The sequence below is a fragment of the Babylonia areolata genome, chromosome 5 (assembly GCF_041734735.1).
Source record: "Babylonia areolata isolate BAREFJ2019XMU chromosome 5, ASM4173473v1, whole genome shotgun sequence".
Classification (NCBI taxonomy): Eukaryota; Metazoa; Mollusca; class Gastropoda; order Neogastropoda; family Buccinidae; genus Babylonia; species Babylonia areolata.
The window spans coordinates 53,628,021-53,646,443 of NC_134880.1; the positions used below are offsets into that span (position 1 = coordinate 53,628,021).

General features: G+C 43.8%; 2 protein-coding genes across 5 annotated transcripts in view; both read right to left on the reverse strand.

The window, feature by feature from the left end:
• Positions 1-267: 267 nt before the first annotated feature.
• Positions 268-13,266, reverse strand: LOC143282532 (putative amine oxidase [copper-containing]). Its single transcript, XM_076588209.1, has 11 exons — positions 13,178-13,266; positions 10,004-10,483; positions 7,156-7,306; positions 6,509-6,663; positions 6,097-6,346; positions 5,462-5,690; positions 4,842-5,119; positions 3,962-4,177; positions 2,999-3,153; positions 2,237-2,441; positions 268-733 (listed from the first exon to the last, which is right to left on the reverse strand). Exons 2-11 carry the CDS (start codon positions 10,444-10,446, stop codon positions 359-361), a joined length of 2,457 nt encoding a protein of 818 aa, XP_076444324.1. The 5' UTR covers positions 10,447-10,483; positions 13,178-13,266; the 3' UTR covers positions 268-358.
• A 1,457-nt stretch (positions 13,267-14,723) lies between these two features.
• Positions 14,724-18,423, reverse strand: part of LOC143282178 (putative amine oxidase [copper-containing]) — a 25,362-nt gene continuing 21,662 nt past the window's right edge. For all 4 annotated transcript variants that reach the window (XM_076587747.1, XM_076587746.1, XM_076587748.1 and 1 more), the window contains exons 10-11: positions 17,372-17,576; positions 14,724-16,119 (exon numbers count right to left, since the gene is read on the reverse strand). In XM_076587747.1, the coding sequence (XP_076443862.1) occupies positions 15,805-16,119; positions 17,372-17,576 (520 nt within the window). In that variant the 3' untranslated portion in view covers positions 14,724-15,804. The remainder of the gene's footprint in view (positions 16,120-17,371; positions 17,577-18,423) is intronic.

An 18,423-nucleotide genomic window follows, 5' to 3' on the forward strand; every position in this document is an offset into this window, starting at 1 on the left:
TGAATAAGCGTTTCGGTAATAACGCTTTAGACATGACATATCCTTTTTGTTACACGATTAAAGATAACTTGCATCTTATCATGTGCTGCAAAGGTTATAGACCGATTATTGACAAATACTTAGCTAAAAATGTACATGTTAATTGTTGAGTCGATGTTGTACGAGCGACTGTTTCGAAATGAAGCCACAGGCGTTACAATGGAGTAGCAAAGTATATATCTTTTATACTCTAAGCACAGAGAAGAATATACCTTTGGCAGTTATTTTCTCACATTTTCTTTGCACCAAATAAATGCACAAATAAATGAGCGATTTAATAAATAAATAAATCACAAAATAAATAAACAAACATGTCCATTTATTTTCGAAATTCATCATCATCGGCTTTGTCATCAGTCTGGTGGGTGCTGGAAATCCATGGGTCAGCGCCTGTGTGTGTGTACATCTGCAGAAAGTCGTCAGGCCGCTGTCTGACCAGCTGTTCCAGGCTGACCGCTCCACACACCCCACTCTCCTGGTTCCCACTCCTGTCCACCTTCAGTCCCTCCGCCGGCTGGTTGGCTGTGACGTACTCCACCCGGATGTTGTCACGTGACGACACTGAAGGGCATTCTGGGAAGTAGTTGTAGGGCAGGAGGAAGAAGGAAAGGTGGCCGCCAACGGTGGGAGTGACGGGGATGTCCTCGGTGTGGGGGATGTGGTGGGTGCCCAGGGTCACCCAGAACACCAGGTCCTGAAAGGACACAGCCGTTGGAAATGAACGATTGATGATCGAAGAACTGACTAAAAAGTGGGCCAATCTGACAATTCACTATCAATCGTAAAAAAAAAACCCACAACACACACACACACACACACACACACACACACACACACACACACACACACACACCAGAAATCAAAACAAAAAAACAAAATACCCCAATCAAACAGCAACTAATGTAACAGTATACAACTACGAAGTTGCTTTCACAATCTTTGGCGATTCCAGTGTACAACTGTGAACTGCTTTTAACACACAACCAGTAATTGGGGAATTTCGTCTTCTTGTTTTGGACGGTCCCTTAAAAGATAATGAATTATTGAAATTATGGAATGCACAATGCTCCCTCATTAAAAAAGAAATCCATATACATACGTCTCTGGTACACTCGAGTTCGCTACACAATCACCACATTCTGGAAGAATGTAATGGTAAAGTTAACTGGTAGAAGTTATATCGAAGGGTGTCCATAATTTAGTTGTCAAATGTCATATGAAAGGATGTGCATATGTAATGTGATTATATATGCCAAACTTGCCCATAAAAGAGATGCATAGCCAGAAAATTGTGGAAGCCATATCAACGAACAATCACACACTGCAAAGTGTCAAACACATATCAACGAACAATCACACACTGCAAAGTGTCAAACACATATCAACGAACAATCACACACTGCAAAGTGTCAAACACACAATAACCGCACTGCTGTATCAGTAAAATTACATACACCTATAATCATGTAACAGATCTTAGCCTCGTTAGCAGTTTCAGTTTCAGTTTCTCAAGGAGTAAAATTACATACACCTATAATCATGTAACAGATCTTAGTCTCGTTAGCAGTTTCAGTTTCAGTTTCTCAAGGAGACGTCACTACTTGCAGACAAATCCATATACAATTAGACGCACAGCTTGATTTTCTGGTCAAACGTGCGAGTGAGGGCGAGACCGAGGTTGGAACCCAGACTCACGGACTGTGTATTGGCTGGCAGATGAGCGTCTTCGTTCTGCCACCGAAGGGCGCAATAGCCGAGTGGTTAAAGCGTTGGACTGTCAATCTGAGGGTCCCGGGTTCGAATCACGGTGACGGCGCCTGGTGGGTAAAGGGTGGAGATTTTTACGATCTCCCAGGTCAACATATGTGCAGACCTGCTGTGCCTGAACCCCCTTCGTGTGTATATGCAAGCAGAAGATCAAATACGCACGTTAAAGATCCTGTAATCCATGTCAGCGTTCGGTGGGTTATGGAAACAAGAACATACCCAGCATGCACACCCCCGAAAACGGAGTATGGCTGCCTACATGGCGGGGTAAAAACGGTCATACACGTAAACGCCCACTCGTGTGCATACGAGTGAACGTGGGAGTTGCAGCCCACGAACGCAGAAGAAGAAGAAGAAGTTCTGCCACCGTCCTCCTCCATTAGCAATGAAAATGAATATTGAACCAGAGCTAAAATATCAGGACGCTGACCTTATCCACGATGCTCTCGTCACTGATGTAGTTGCTGAAGTCGGTGACGGGGTTGTAGCTGTCGAACATGGCGTAGGGGGAGCTGCTGACCAGTTCATCATCTTTCTGCACCGTCACTGCCAGCTGTTGCCGTGCCCAGGGGATGGTCTTCTCGTTGTTCTCGCCAGGAGGCAGCAGTTGTTTGGACATCCCTGCCATGTGGAGTCTGTCACACACACACACACACACACACACACACACACACACACACACACACACACACACACACACACACACACACACACTGTCAGCATTCACATGATAAACCCGTACCGCAAGAACTATAATTATTCATTTGAGCAATCTTCAGACTATATGCGTCTTCAGGATTTTTGCCCATATGTAGACATTACATCTGTTGCATCACATACTTTCTTCGCTTTTCTCTAATTTTCTGTCCATGTTACTTTTTTTTGTGCTTCAGACGTGATCGTCTTTCGTTTGTTTTTCCGTTATGATATATCGGATGGTCGACTTCAATTTAGATTGTACAACAATAATGAAAATGACTAATTTGTGATGCATTTAGACCTCTGCAGGAAACATGAAAGCTATAATAGGCACTGTGTTATTTTTATGGTGAAAGGCAATGTATGTCTCTGAATCCTGCTGTCTATTTTAAGTGGACGACCACCCATGGGAGTATTTTCATCGTTTCTAGCTGTTGTTGGTTTTTCTGTGGGTTTTAAAAAACAACATTTGGATGAAAACAAAGACACTGACCTGAAGGCTCTAGGAACTCCATACTGTGTCTTCTTCTGCTCATTGTGAACGATGTGGTATCTGGGATGGTCGAAGTTGTACTTGTACACCGCCTCGTTTTCCGTGTTGTACAGGTGGCGCTGGTATCTGATTTGGTTGTACGTTGTCGAAGGAGCCTGTCACCAGATGGAATTCACAACTGTGAGCAATCGTCTGTCCACCACTCGCGCTTCATCATCAGGACAAACCAGACGTTTGCTTTAATATTTCAACAACTTTTCATGTACCATTCTTTTCACACATTTCGCATCGTCACTAACATGAATGTCATTGTTTTAATTGCTCGTCGGTTATCAGTTGCCGCTGCGACTTAAAGCTAAACTATATCATGAGTGTAAATAAAAACAGGTGAACAAAACTGCTTTATTGGATAGGAACGGGGGACACAACGTTTATTTCGGAAATAGAAACGTTGAGACTCCGGCTCGTCGTATGATACATCTCAGCCTTGCCGACCTTTTCAAACTAACTTTCGACGGGTGCAGCTGCCGAATGGTTGAAGCGTTGGACTTTCAATCTGAGGGTCCCGGTCTGTAACACCGGGTTAGGATCACGGTAACAGCGCCTGGTGGGAAAAGGGTGGAGATTTTTCCGATCTCCCAGGTCATCATATGTGCAGACCTGCTAGTGCCTGAACCGCCTTCGTGTGTATACTCACGCAGAAGATCAACTACGCACGTTAACGATCCTGTCATCCATGTCAGCGTTCGGTGGGTTATGGAAACAAGAACATACCCAGCATGCACACCCCCGAAAACAGAGTATGACTGTCTACCTGGAGGGGTAAAAACGGTCATACACGTAAAAGCCCACTCGTGTACATGCGAGTGATCGTGGGAGCTGCAGTCCACGAACGCAGAAGGAGAAGAAGGAACAAACTTTCCCACGCCAGTGAACGGTGACGACTCGCTGTACGATACTCACCTGTCTGAGCCGGACCTGCTCCTCACTGATGTCCAGTGTCTCGTACCGATTGGACGTTCCACCAATGTCAAGGTCGGCTTTAAAGTGAAACAGGTGGTGGTGGAGGTTGCCGATGATCCTGTCGTTGAGACGGAATCCGTACGGGTCCTCCTGTGGGTGGTAGAAGGTGGACGTGATGTACCCCGTGGAGATGGCCCTGCACTCTATGGCACCGCTCTGAAACCAAACATACACTGCTTTGTTCCTGATGGAAAATGAAATATATCTGTAGTTCACGAACGCTGTAAACGAAAAATCACCCTGATTGTGTACTATCCTGCTGAAATCCAGATGGTATGAAGACCATTTTCATAACAATTCCTGCACCGTGTGGCACTGCTCTGAAACAAAGGAATGGAACAAAAAGATGTATGTTGTTCTTTAACTACATTCAGCAGATCATGACGGAAAAATGAACTTATTTTGTGGAACACTACAAATATTTTGCGGAAAGTCAACTGGTGTGAACTTCTGGAGTTTTAGAATATAAAGGTAAATGACGATGCTTTTTACGATTTAAAAATGAGATAAAATCAAAAGTGAATTGGATGAATTGAAAGAGGAGACAAGGTAACAAAGTCATGGAATCAGGCTAAAAGAATGTTCGTAGTTGTTTTTTTTATGTGTCTCACACACACACACACACACACACACACACACACACACACACACACACACACACACACACACACATGCAAACACACACACACACATGCAAACACACACACACACACACACACACACACACACACACACACACACACACACACACACACACACACACACACACACACACACACACACACACACACACACACACACACACAATCATTCCGCTCACCTGATGAAAGACGAAGTCGACAATGTAATCATAATTGATGATGGTGAGAATGGAGCGCACAACCAGGACAGAGTCTGACATGCCCCCAAAGAAAGCACCTTGTTCACGTGAGTAGGACAAGTGTCTGCGGAGAGGAACGCCCGTGTTCTGTTCAAACACACACTGGGCACGTGCAAGTGTGGTGGGCTCTGTCTTGCGTTCGGCAAAAAAGGTCGCACTCAGAAACGTGGCGCCCCTTGGGCAGTCGACTCCTGGAATGAGAGACTTGGAATGTGTACCTGAAACATATCAAAACCTGCTGTTTTTCTTTGAACATTTTAGACTAAAATCATGAGATACATCAGCACAAACAGGCTTCTGGCTTTGGATTATTGCACACTAGTTTTGTCCAAAACAGCAGCTTCTGAATAGACAGATCCAAGAGTCCATGAGAAAGGCCAGCAATATGATTACAAAAAGTCTGATGCAGTTGTTTTTGGGTGTTTTTTTTCGATGCAATGAGCTAAAGAGAAGCAATCATTTGGAATTGTCAGGGCTCATGTGAATGAACACTTTAAAGTGCTGTGGCTGGTTATGATTATAATCAAGATGAGTAACTAATCTGACTAACCCATACTTACCTATCAGTGCAGCACTGTCCACAAAATCGGTCACACGCTGCATGGGATTAAATCCAGCGTAGAAGACAGCGATCTCAGACAGCCCCAGCTCATAGGCGATGCGGTCTCCCTGGAAACGGACATCGTACACCTGAGGTCCGGTGAAGGCGGACAGACGGATGTCAAAGTCCCAGTGCAGGTAGCGGACATGGCGGTGATGGATGCTGTAGCGTTTGCCGTCCGGTTCCATCTGTGAACACGGTCATACAGAGAATCTGATGGTGATGGAAAAGGAGGACACCGGTGAAGACAAGTAGAGGGAGACAATGAAGCAGGAAGAAATCAAAAATAAGAGAATCGAAACGAGGAGGAGCAGGAGACAAATCTCAAGTACGGCAAGATACCATGACACAGAAATACATCAACATTAGTTATTAGGAAAGACTTTCACACATTGTGGGTAGGCCTCTATATGCATTCTTGCATTTGAGTGTAGGAACCTCATTTCAGACAAAAGCAAGCTGGAGACCAACAGCAAACTTTTAACATTTACACGTTCATATATTGTGTTAGTGTGTGCGTTGCAGCACGAAGTACGATTTCCATCACTCAGGTAACTTTGGTCTTCGTGGTAAATGAAGATAAAACTGAGTGACCTGCACAGGGGGTCTCTGTGGAGGATCTGGTGCAGGTGTTCCCCTCAGCCTCTGGGTGGACGTCAGGTCCGGGCTGTTGTGGACATAGTCCACACGGGTCTTGTTGGTGGAGGGGTCATTGGCGTACTTGTCAGCCAGGTCGTCCAGTGAGCTGTACATCGTGCCTGAGTACCACACCTGTTCCACGCTCCACTGAGTCGCGTCACTGCCGTCCACGTTCATCAGAAAGCCAAAGTCCAGAGGGTGAAGTCTGCAAAGATCATCCGGTTTTGTGTGGTAAGGGCAAAAGGGTGGTGGTGATTGAAAGGAAGACTGCCTTTCTTCGGGACAGAATACATATGACTGCAACTGGACAGGTGTAAACAACACGAGCAGAAATGAAAAGGAACATCATAACTGACCCACTACGTACGTGTAGTACTCAGTCTTGTAGTTGGCCAGCAACCAGATCTGTCGGGTGCTATTCTGGATCAGCTGGGTACCAACAGGAGCCGGGTAGAAGCTCAGACACTTGTCGCCACAGTCCGTGAACTTGCCTCCGTAACTCTCCATCAGAATGTGGCCCACCTGAATTGTATCATCATCATCAGCATCATCATCAGCAGCAGCATCATCATCATCATTATCAGCATGATCAAGCCATACCACATCATGCTATATCACACCACATTACACTACACCGTGGACACATACCGCATCACACCACACTAAGCTACGGCATGCCACACCACATGACCATCACAGCCACTAATACGACTACGGTTTTCAGTTTTGTTTCCACTCCACATTTTTTCTCTTTTTTTCGGAATGAAAATGTAATTAACCAGAGAATGGTCTAAGTATTAACCAGCATGTCAGTTTTAACTCGGAATCATTGAAATTTACACCAACTGCAATTCCTGTGCCAATGGTTAAAACCAGAATCGATGGAAATAAAACCCAACTACGTATATATATATATATATATATATATATAGAGAGAGAGAGAGAGAGAGAGAGAGAGAGAGATTGTGAAGTACAAAAAACAAAGGACCAACTGAAGGGTGGCTCATCACTCACCTTCTGGTCTACCAAGGGCAGAAGGAGGTCTACAATGGCTGTGAATTCTGCACCATCCCCTGGTCTATACGAGAAAGGGACCGGGTTTTTCCGCTGCAAGTTGACAATCAGCTCAGCATAGGTGGGACTGGAGAGGGGACCTACACGGTACCTGAGAAAAACTCAAGTTTTTATGTTTGTATGTTTTTTTAGTGTTTTATTTTGTAGAAGAAAGGAAATGTAATTGAAATCAGGGACGTTCAGTAGTTAACACTACATTCTGATTTTACTGTAGTCTGTCAGAGTCATGAACTCCACGCAGAATAAACCAATGAACTCCATACTGAACAAACCAATGAACTCCATGCTGAACAAACCAGTGAACTCCGTGCTGAACAAACCAGTGAACTCCGTGATGAACAAACCAATGAACTCCATACTGAACAAACCAGTGAACTCCGTGATGAACAAACCAGTGAACTCCGTGATGAACAAACCAGTGAACTCCATACTGAACAAACCAGTGAACTCCGTGCTGAACAAACCAGTGAACTCCATACTGAACAAACCAGTGAACTCCATACTGAACAAACCAGTGAACTCCGTGCTGAACAAACCAGTGAACTCCATACTGAACAAACCAATGAACTCCATACTGAACAAACCAGTGAACTCCATACTGAACAAACCAGTGAACTCCATACTGAACAAACCAGTGAACTCCATGCTGAACAAACCAGTGAACTCCATGCTGAACAAACCAGTGAACTCCGTGACTGAACAAACCAATGAACTCCATGCTGAACAAACCAGTGAACTCCGTGATGAACAAACCAGTGAACTCCGTACTGAACAAACCAGTGAACTCCATGCTGAACAAACCAGTGAACTCCATGACTGAACAAACCAGTGAACTCCATACTGAACAAACCAGTGAACTCCGTGATGAACAAACCAGTGAACTCCGTGCTGAACAAACCAGTGAACTCCGTGCTGAACAAACTAGTGAACTCCATACTGAACAAACCAGTGAACTCCGTGATGAACAAACCAATGAACTCCATGCTGAACAAACCAATGAACTCCATACTGAACAAACCAGTGAACTCCGTGATGAACAAACCAGTGAACTCCATGCTGAACAAACCAATGAACTCCGTGATGAACAAACCAGTGAACTCCGTGATGAACAAACTAGTGAACTCCATACTGAACAAACCAGTGAACTCCGTGATGAACAAACCAATGAACTCCATGCTGAACAAACCAATGAACTCCATACTGAACAAACCAGTGAACTCCGTGATGAACAAACCAATGAACTCCATGCTGAACAAACCAATGAACTCCATGCTGAACAAACCAGTGAACTCCGTGATGAACAAACCAGTGAACTCCGTGCTGAACAAACCAATGAACTCCGTGCTGAACAAACCAGTGAACTCCATACTGAACAAACCAATGAACTCCATACTGAACAAACCAATGAACTCCGTGCTGAACAAACCAGTGAACTCCATACTGAACAAACTAGTGAACTCCATACTGAACAAACCAATGAACTCCAAGCAGAACAAACCAGTGAACTCCGTGCTGAACAAACCAGTGAACTCCGTGATGAACAAACCAGTGAACTCCATACTGAATAAACCAATGAACTCCATACTGAACAAACCAGTGAACTCCATGCTGAACAAACCAGTGAACTCCATACTGAACAAACCAGTGAACTCCAAGCAGAACAAACCAGTGAACTGCATGCTGAACAAACCAGTGAACTCCATACTGAACAAACCAGTGAACTCCAAGCAGAACAAACCAGTGAACTCCATACTGAACAAACCAGTGAACTCCATACTGAACAAACCAGTGAACTCCATACTGAACAAACCAGTGAACTCCGTGCTGAATAAACCAGTGAACTCCATGCTGAACAAACCAGTGAACTCCGTGCTGAACAAACCAGTGAACTCCATGCTGATCAAACCAGTGAACTCCATACTGAACAAACCAATGAACTCCGTGATGAACAAACCAATGAACTCCATACTGAACAAACCAGTGGAAGTGTCTGGGTTTGTTCCAATGTACCTTTTATTTACCTGTGCGCTAGCTGAATCGGTAGCGCAAGCATCACTGACTTGAAGTTGTGTACCTTGTGTAATGGAGAGAGTTACCACTCTTTACTATTTGTTAATCATTTCATCTCCTGGCCTCATTATTTGTTGTTGTTTTTTTAATTAATAGATAGTTAAGGTCTTATGTCGAGTGCGAATTGTCCCTGCCCTGAGGGTGAACGTTTCCATTTATTCATCTCATGTTTACAGTAGTAGATGTTGTCATATTTTATGGTAGATGCTGTCATATTTATAGTGGCACATGTTCTGTTATGGTTACATTGGCAGTTGTCATGCTTTATAATGGCAACTGTTATGATCACAATGGCAGTTGTTATTAAGATTTTAATGACAGTTGTGTTTGTAGTTGCAGATGTTATGTTTATAATGGCAGACATCCCTGTTATGTTTATGATGCCAGATGTGCCTTTCACGTATATAACTGCAGATGTCATCTTTAAAATGAAAGATGTTTCTGTCATGTTTCGAGATACCTGTACTCCATAGTTTGTACAACAATGCGAGGAACCGTGTTCCATGTTGCATCTGCATCGACATATTTGTCAACATAATTATTTAGAGAGAGTGGCCTTTCAAGGAAACTGGTGCAGACAGTCAACAATGCATTGGTTTTGTTTTCCGAGTCCTACGGAAGTGCACAGACAGTGCTAATTCCAGTCTATTGATTTGTGTGTGTGTTAAGAAATATGAGGAAGACAGAAAGCATTCCAATCAGCAAAGTTCCAACTCACTCCTCCACTACAGGCGGCTCCTTGTCCCCTCTGAAGATCATGACACGTGCTTCACGTGCAGGCTGAGGTCCCTGGCTGTCCAGAAAGCTCAGCACGCCCTGTTTGGGCGGCAGCAGAAGATCCATCATGAAGATGCTGGACGTGTTGACAAACGTCTTGTCGGGTGCCGGCAGGTTCACATTCTTCTCCTTCCTCAAGAAACGGTACAAACGCTTGTACTCTGCTACCGTCAGGTCGTGGAACGGGCTGGGGTCCTGGGGGTCACCTGACGTCATCAGACCCCCCTTGGGGACAGGGCAGGGGAGGGAATCACCTCCCGAGCAGTGACCAGTTCTGATGACAACAATGAGGGCTACGAGGACGGCGATGAAAGCGATGAAGAAGACAGCGGCAATGCATCTCCAACAGTCCTTTCGTTGCCGGACCCTAATAAGGTTGTACATGGTGGAAGGAAATTGGGTGTGGGGCGTATGGGTCAGTCTGGAACACAGATCGGAAAGAGAAATTTGAACATGTTTGAGCTGAAAATCGCATTCGTAGTTTCCAAACCCACACATGAAACAATAGCATGCAAAGAAGCCGCTTGGAGTATTTTGCTTTTCATTACGTTTGTTGTTGATTGTGCAATGCTGCTTTTCAGATTTGGTTGGGGTGATAGTTTATAGAAAAATTCAAGAGCAGGCTGAGAAAAATGTTCTGTCAAATTTGGCACGATTTTATCACTTCTGAGGAGGATTACGGTTTAAACGCCTTAAATCATGAAAGCAATTATACACATTGTCATTCACACACACACACACACACACACACACACACACACACACACACACACACACACACACACACACAGCATGTGCAGTGTGAGATTTCACTGACAACCTCTAAATGGTCCCTTAAACGCTGATCTATATTACCTACAATATGACAGAAATCATATTGAACATGTAGTCAATATCTTTCTTTGATCAAACGAAATATTTCAACTTGGACAAAAAAAGTTGCTTCTGCACAATCATCGCTTAAATTTCAGCTATAGCCTTCTGTGTAGAACAAAAAAATTCCAAGAGTAATATAGCTGTCAAAACTGCATTGTATGTAAAAATATGAAATAACAAAGAAATGTAAGGTGAAGATTTTCACAGAACGTTGTGCATTTCCTTCAGAGTCCTGTACCTCGATGTCGATTCATACTTTTTTTTCTGAGCAACATTGGCTGGAAGGCCAGCAAGACTAAATAAAGTTTTTTATGAATATTTTTATATGTTTATTACTTTAATTATCTTTATCGCAGTAGATGCTACTGTGCTTGCTACACTCCCCTCCACCACATTTATACACATGCACATACTCCAACTTACAAACACACAGACACATACAGACAGGTTCAGAGGGACACAGACAGATACACATGTACACAGACAGACTCACAGTAACACAGACACACATGTACACAGACACGCACAAACACAGTCACACAGACAGACACGCACACACAGTCACACAGACAGACACACATGTACACAGACACAGACACACACAGTCACACAGACAGACACACATGTACAAAGACACACAGACAGACACACATGTACACAGACACACAGACAGACACACATGTACACAGACACACACACACACAGTCACACAGACAGACACACATGTACAGATACATAATAATAATAATAATAATGGATACTTATATAGCACACTATCCAGAAATCTGCTCTAGGTGCTTTACAAAAACGCTTTTGTTAACATAAAACATTACATCAATGTTACATACACACACACACACAAATCTGACCACACACACACACACACACACACACACACACACACACACACACACACACACACACTGCATACATACATTTTAACATACATGTGTATCTAACAGCTACGCACACATAGGCAGGCACAAACTTACATAAACACACGCACACACAATACACATTCATATACATGCATGTAGTTATGCACACACACATATGTATACACACAGTCAAGTACAGCTAACGCAAAGGAAGTGGACCTGCCACAATTGAACTTATTGCTGAGGGAAAAGGTGAGTTTCGAGACAAGATTTAAAAGATGCAAGGGAATCAGAATGACGGATGTTATCGGGGAGCATGTTCCACGTCTTTGGCGATTGAAAAGAAAACGATATGTGTCCATAGGTCTTACTTCTGACTGAGGTATCCTGAGATGTCGAGTATCAGAGGAAGAACGGAGCTGGCGAGACGGGGTATAGATATGGAGGAGTTCAGAAAGATACTTGGGGCCAGATCCGTTGACTGCAGAAAAGGTCAGAGTGGATAGCTTATAGCCTATTCGATCAGAAACAGGCAACCAGTGGAGAGACTGAAGGAGAGGAGAAACATGGTCAAATTTAGAAGCTCTGCAAACGAGTGGCAGCGTTATTCTGAATTCGTTGGAGTCTGTCTAACAAATATTTGGGAAGGCCGGCCAAAAGAGAGTTGCAGTAATCTAATCTTGAGAGAACCAGAGAGCATACAAGTGTCTTGGTTGCATCGGTTAAGAGATAGTGGCGGATAGAGCTGACTCTACGCAGTTCCAAATAGGCAACTTTACAGATATTCGAAATGTGCTGTTGGAAGGAAAGATACTGGTCTAGAATTACACCAAGACTGCGAACAGAAGGAGAAAGTGAAACAGGTGTGCGCTATTGATCAGAACAGTGTCAGGAAAGGAAGGATGTTGACGAAACTTCTTTGGACAGGTTATCATAAATTCAGTCTTATCATCATTTAATTGCAGCTTGTTGTGTGTTACATACACAAACACAGTCACACAGACAGACACACATGTACACAGACACACACAAACACACTCACACAGAAAGACACATGTAAACACACAGACACAGACACACATGTACAGAGACACACACAGACAGGTTCTGAGAGACACAGACACACACACACACACACACACACACACACACACACACACACACACACACACACGCATAAAGACACATGGGCGCGCATGCGCGTACGCATGCACAGACACACAGACAGACAAACAGACAGACACACCCACATAATTATATATATATATATCAAATATGAAACCAAGTAGGAATCAGACTGACTCAACAGCGAGCACTCCACCAGACAGTAACAGCAAACTGTAACACTGAAGGCAACTCACCTCAATGGTTGGCTTTATCAATCAACACCAGTGTCAGCGTGTGTGTTCACTGTTTGACGAGCGAGGTGCAAAGTGAGGAGCGAGCGAAGAGCACACAGCACGAACACCCCACACAAATCTCACTGCACTGCGACGTCCGTGCCTTGCGACTGTGTCACATCACCAGGTCCTTGTGCACGTGCTTGTGTGTGTGTGTGTGTGTGTGTGTGTGTGTGTGGTGTGTGTGCGTGCGTGTGTGTGTGTGGTATGTGTGTGTGTGTGTGGTGTGTGTGTGGGCGTGTGTGTGTGGTGTGTGTGTGTGTGTGTGTGTGTGCGGTGTGTGTGTGTGTGTGTGTGTGTGTGTGTGGGCGTGTGTGTTGTGTGTGTGTGTGTGTGTGTGGTGTGTGTGTGTGTGTGTGGTATGTGTGTGTGTGTGGTGTGTGGGCGTGTGTGGTGTGTGTGTGTGTGTGTGGGCGTGTGTGGTGTGTGTGTGTGTGTGAATGTGTGTGAATGTGTGAATGTGTGTGTGTGTGTGTGTGTGTGTTCTCATCAGTGACAGCTTTTTCGGAAGCAAGAAAAGACAGAGCCTGCATGCCTGGCGGACCACCGGGGCAAGACACCAATTGGTGGCCTACAGGTGCACGCCATCCATTGCTCAAAGTGCCTGGGGAGTTTCTTGCTGTTGTTTCTGAGTTCTTCTCCTTCTCTGCCTCCTTCTCTCCTCTCATCTTCCTCACCCGACTCTGTGAAAGCCGTTCACCCGATTTCTACAGGTCTGTCCCGTTGTTTGTCACGGTCTGTGTTTCTGGTTGTGTGTCACGGTCTGTGTTGTGTGTCACGGTCTGTGTTGTGTGTCACGGTCTGTGTTTCTGGTTGTGTGTCACGGTCTGTGTTGTGTGTCACGTTCTAGGTTTCTGGTTGTGTGTCACGTTCTAGGTTTCTGGTTGTGTGTCACGGTCTGTGTTTCTGGTTGTGTGTCACGGTCTGTGTTTCTGGTTGTGTGTCACGTTCTAGGTTTCTGGTTGTGTGTCACGGTCTGTGTTTCTGGTTGTGTGTTTCTGGTTGTGTGTCACGGTCTGTGTTTCTGGTTGTGTGTCACAGTCTGTGTTTCTGTGTCACGTTCTAGGTTTCTGGTTGTGTGTCACGGTCTGGGTTTCTGGTTGTGTGTCACGGTCTGGGTTTCTGGTTGTGTGTCACGGTCTGGGTTTCTGGTTGTGTGTCACGTTCTAGGTTTCTGGTTGTGTGTCACGGTCTGGGTTTCTGGTTGTGTGTCACGGTCTGTGTTTCTGGTTGTTGACAAAGAATGAGAGAGGGAGAGAAGAGGGTGATACAGAGGCAGAGAGAGTCAGATATTATTGGTGAAACCAGTGAACAAAATGGAACAGAGAGATAGAGAGAGAGATAGCGAGACAGAGAGAGAGAGAGAGCGAAATAGAGAGAAAGAGATGGAGACAGAGAGAGACAGACAGAGACACAGAGAGAGAGCAGACAGACAGAAAGACAGAGACAAAAATTAATGAAAGAATATGAATGGGGAAATTGAGTTCCGCATGAAGACACACTGTTTAGAAAAGCAGCTATCTGTTTATTTCTTCAATGTGTTCATCAGGATCAAAATCAGCCAGACATACACATTGATTGACAGCCACATGGTATAATGTAGCCGGAATGAGCCTTGTCGTTAGTCCAAACTCACAGCAAACGTTTAACAACATCAATCAGTGATTCAGTAAACCTGCTGTGGGCACATACAGAGAGTGCCTGCACTGTCTGGTTACTCGAGTGTGAAAAAGAAAGACAAATAAAGCAATTCTACATATCAACCGCACAAAACATCGTCATTTGTTTACGAAACAATGATGCATTATGTGAAAATTACCACTGGACTGTGTTCAAATATAGGTTAGCAAATAATTATATCAATTCTAGATTAATGAAGTTCCGATATTTATACAATAGACATTTAACATAATCATACATGAGCAATAACTAATATGCTATTGGATAGCAAAAATGGAAAACAAAGCAAAAACCCATTTTCGGCAGAGCGGCTATGTTAATGAAAACTAAAAACAACGGCCCAGAAATGATCTTTGGTTGACTCTGGAGCAAATCAAATCAAAGCAAACACGGTGATGGACATAGTCAGTTCGGATGAAATCTGTAATCAAAATGAATGACTGATTGAATAAATAAACAAACAGATAAATAAATGAAATATAAATGTAACATAAAAAACGATAGTGGTAAGATGACTTAAGATTTGAACAAATTTTTTTTTTTAAAACACCCCTTCTCTCTCCCCTTCTTTCCACACACACACACACACACACACACACATCTCTCTCTCTCTCTCTCTCTCTCTCTCTCTCTTCAGGGGAGTGGGGGGGGTATATGGCATGTCTGGGAAAGATGCCTCTGCATGGCATAAATTTATTGATTTTATCGACAACTGTTATGGAGGTGAGAAGGTAGAAACTGTCTAAAAGTAAGTGATACACTGGACAGTTTGTTTAAAGACATGCATTAGTGGCACCCGTGAATTTACAAGTGCCAGTGTGGGCGTGAAAAGCAAAGTGCAAACACGAACTGGGGTGAGTAGTAACATGGGAGGAACTGAAGAGCCAGAAATGAAACGAAGCGTTTTCCTAGTACAGTTTAAATTCTCTCTCTGTCTGCAGAAAGTCGTCAGGCCGCCGTCTGACCAGCTGTTCCAGGCTGACCGCTCCACACACCCCACTCTCCTGGTTCCCACTCCTGTCCACCTTCAGTCCCTCCGCCGGCTGGTTGGCTGTGACGTACTCCACCCGGATGTTGTCACGTGACGACACTGAAGGGCATTCTGGGAAGTAGTTGTAGGGGAGGAGGAAGAAGGAAAGATGGCCGCCAACGGTGGGAGTGACGGGGATGTCCTCGGTGTGGGGGATGTGATGGGTGCCCAGGGTCACCCAGAACACCAGGTCCTTAATAAAGGCAATGGACAGAATAAATCAATACACCAACTACTACTGCAACAACAACTACTACCGCTACTACTACTAATGATGACAATAAGAACAACACAAATAACAATAATGATGATGATGGTGATGATGATGATAACAATAATAATAACAATAACAGTAATTGTCACCGGCCATTAAACAAAGTTCCTATAAATTAATAAACACAATCACTTCTTGCTGTCGTTGGGGAAGGGTTACAATTGATATACTGCACACAATCTACAACCTCTGTATTTTTGTTTCATAAATGACCGGGGCTTTGTTGCCCATTTCCCCATTCTGTTCTGGTTTAGCCGCCCTTCATCATTCGTGCAGTTTCGGTGGTGTTGCTTTCGTGCAATTCATCTCGAATTCCCCCAACAGACCCTGGCTCGTCTGCAACTATCGCGGAGCTGACAGTCTAAAGGAAACCACTGATATTTGGTAACCATGAGACCACATTCCAGTTGAGACCCTGCAGTGCTGACGAGTGAAACAGGTGGTGGTCGGCAGTCCTCACTGCAATGATTTACGGCAATAACAATCTGCAATGCTTTCTTTGTCCTTGGTCATGTTCTAAGTTTTGCCTTCTGATGTCTATAATTTCGAGAAAACTTTTAATCAAAAAATTTTCAAAACTGCTATAGATGGCAAATGTCAGTATGACATAAACATTTGAAATCGCAATAATAAACCTTGCTTCATACGTTCCACTCTCGAACAGTATGCTGATGCAAGAGGTGGTTTTATCATTACTTTCTTCATGATATGCTTTGGCAATTTCATCCAATATATTGCTATGATTTGATTGCGTGCTTGCGTTTCCATAATTGCACGTTGTATTTGATATGTTCTGAATGATTATACGTGTAGACCAACACCTAATAAAATTTATTTCTCTCTCCCGGATATTAGTGTTTTTGCTCCGAATCTTATTAACATCATTTTAATTGTTATTGCCGTCGTTCTCCACTGATGAATCATAATCATATTCAACCACGTGTTTAATGGCTATATTGCTATCGATAGTAGTTTGTAATGCCAGTTTCATTTCAGAGTGTCAACGTCTCACAATGATAGCAAAAACGGAAACGTTGTTCATGATGGTGATTTGTCTTTCACACATGCATGACATGAACATAGACAGACAGACACATGATTCGAAACTTATAACCCCCACCCTCTCTGCAGAGACGGCGTGGAAGGTACCTCACGAGTTTGTGACGCTGACCTTATCCACGATGCTCTCGTCACTGATGAAGTTGCTGAAGTCGGTGACGGGGTTGTAGCTGTCGAACATGGCGTAGGGGGAGCTGCTGACCAGTTCATCATCTTTCTGCACCGTCACTGCCAGCTGTTGCCGTGCCCAGGGGATGGTCTTCTCGTTGTTCTCGCCAGGAGGCAGCAGTTGTTTGGACATCCCTGCCATGTGGAGTCTGTCACACACACACACACACACACACACACACACACACACACACACACACGCACACACACACACACACACACGCACACACGCACGCACGCACGCGCACAGACCTCCCCCCACAACACACACACGGACATCGAAAGTATTTGAATAGATAGTTAATACTTCGATAGAGCAGACCTCTACTTTATCATCTGTATATTTTTGTAAGTTCAATTTAAAAAATTGAAGTGATCTATAAAGAAAACTATTTGATGCAAATTTCAAAGAAAAAGAAGTGAAAGCTGAAGGCAGAAACAAGTAGTGAAAATGTTGTCTCTGCATGTCCCTTTCTTTTTACTTTCCTGTTACGTTATCATGTGTTTTTCCTTCGGGGTTTCTTCTGCAGGAAATGTTAGATGGTTGCCTTTACTCTTCATTTTACAACATTTTTCATGATTCGTTTCTAAGCTTCGTCAAATCTTTGGCACTCTGCCGAGTACCATTAAGGCCAAACTTGCCACTGCAATTTGTTAACTGATGGAAGGCAACATGTGGTGTCTTAAACCCTGCAGTTAATATCAACTCTTACCAGTTCGCGGAAAATGTTGAGTTTTGCTAAAAGCACCACACTGGCGTCATTCAAGACTCAACATGAGACACTCACCGACAAGCAAACTACTCATATTATATACCAAATAAAAGACAAGTGAATACCCTTTCACAGGAAGCCTGTTTTATTGATAACATGAATCAGAGATGAATGGCATCTACTCGAATCAGGCATTATGGGTAAAAAATATTTGTTTTTTTGTTGTTAAATCAAAAACTTTCAAACTCTGCCCCCACACAGCAGGACACTGCTGACCAGCCTC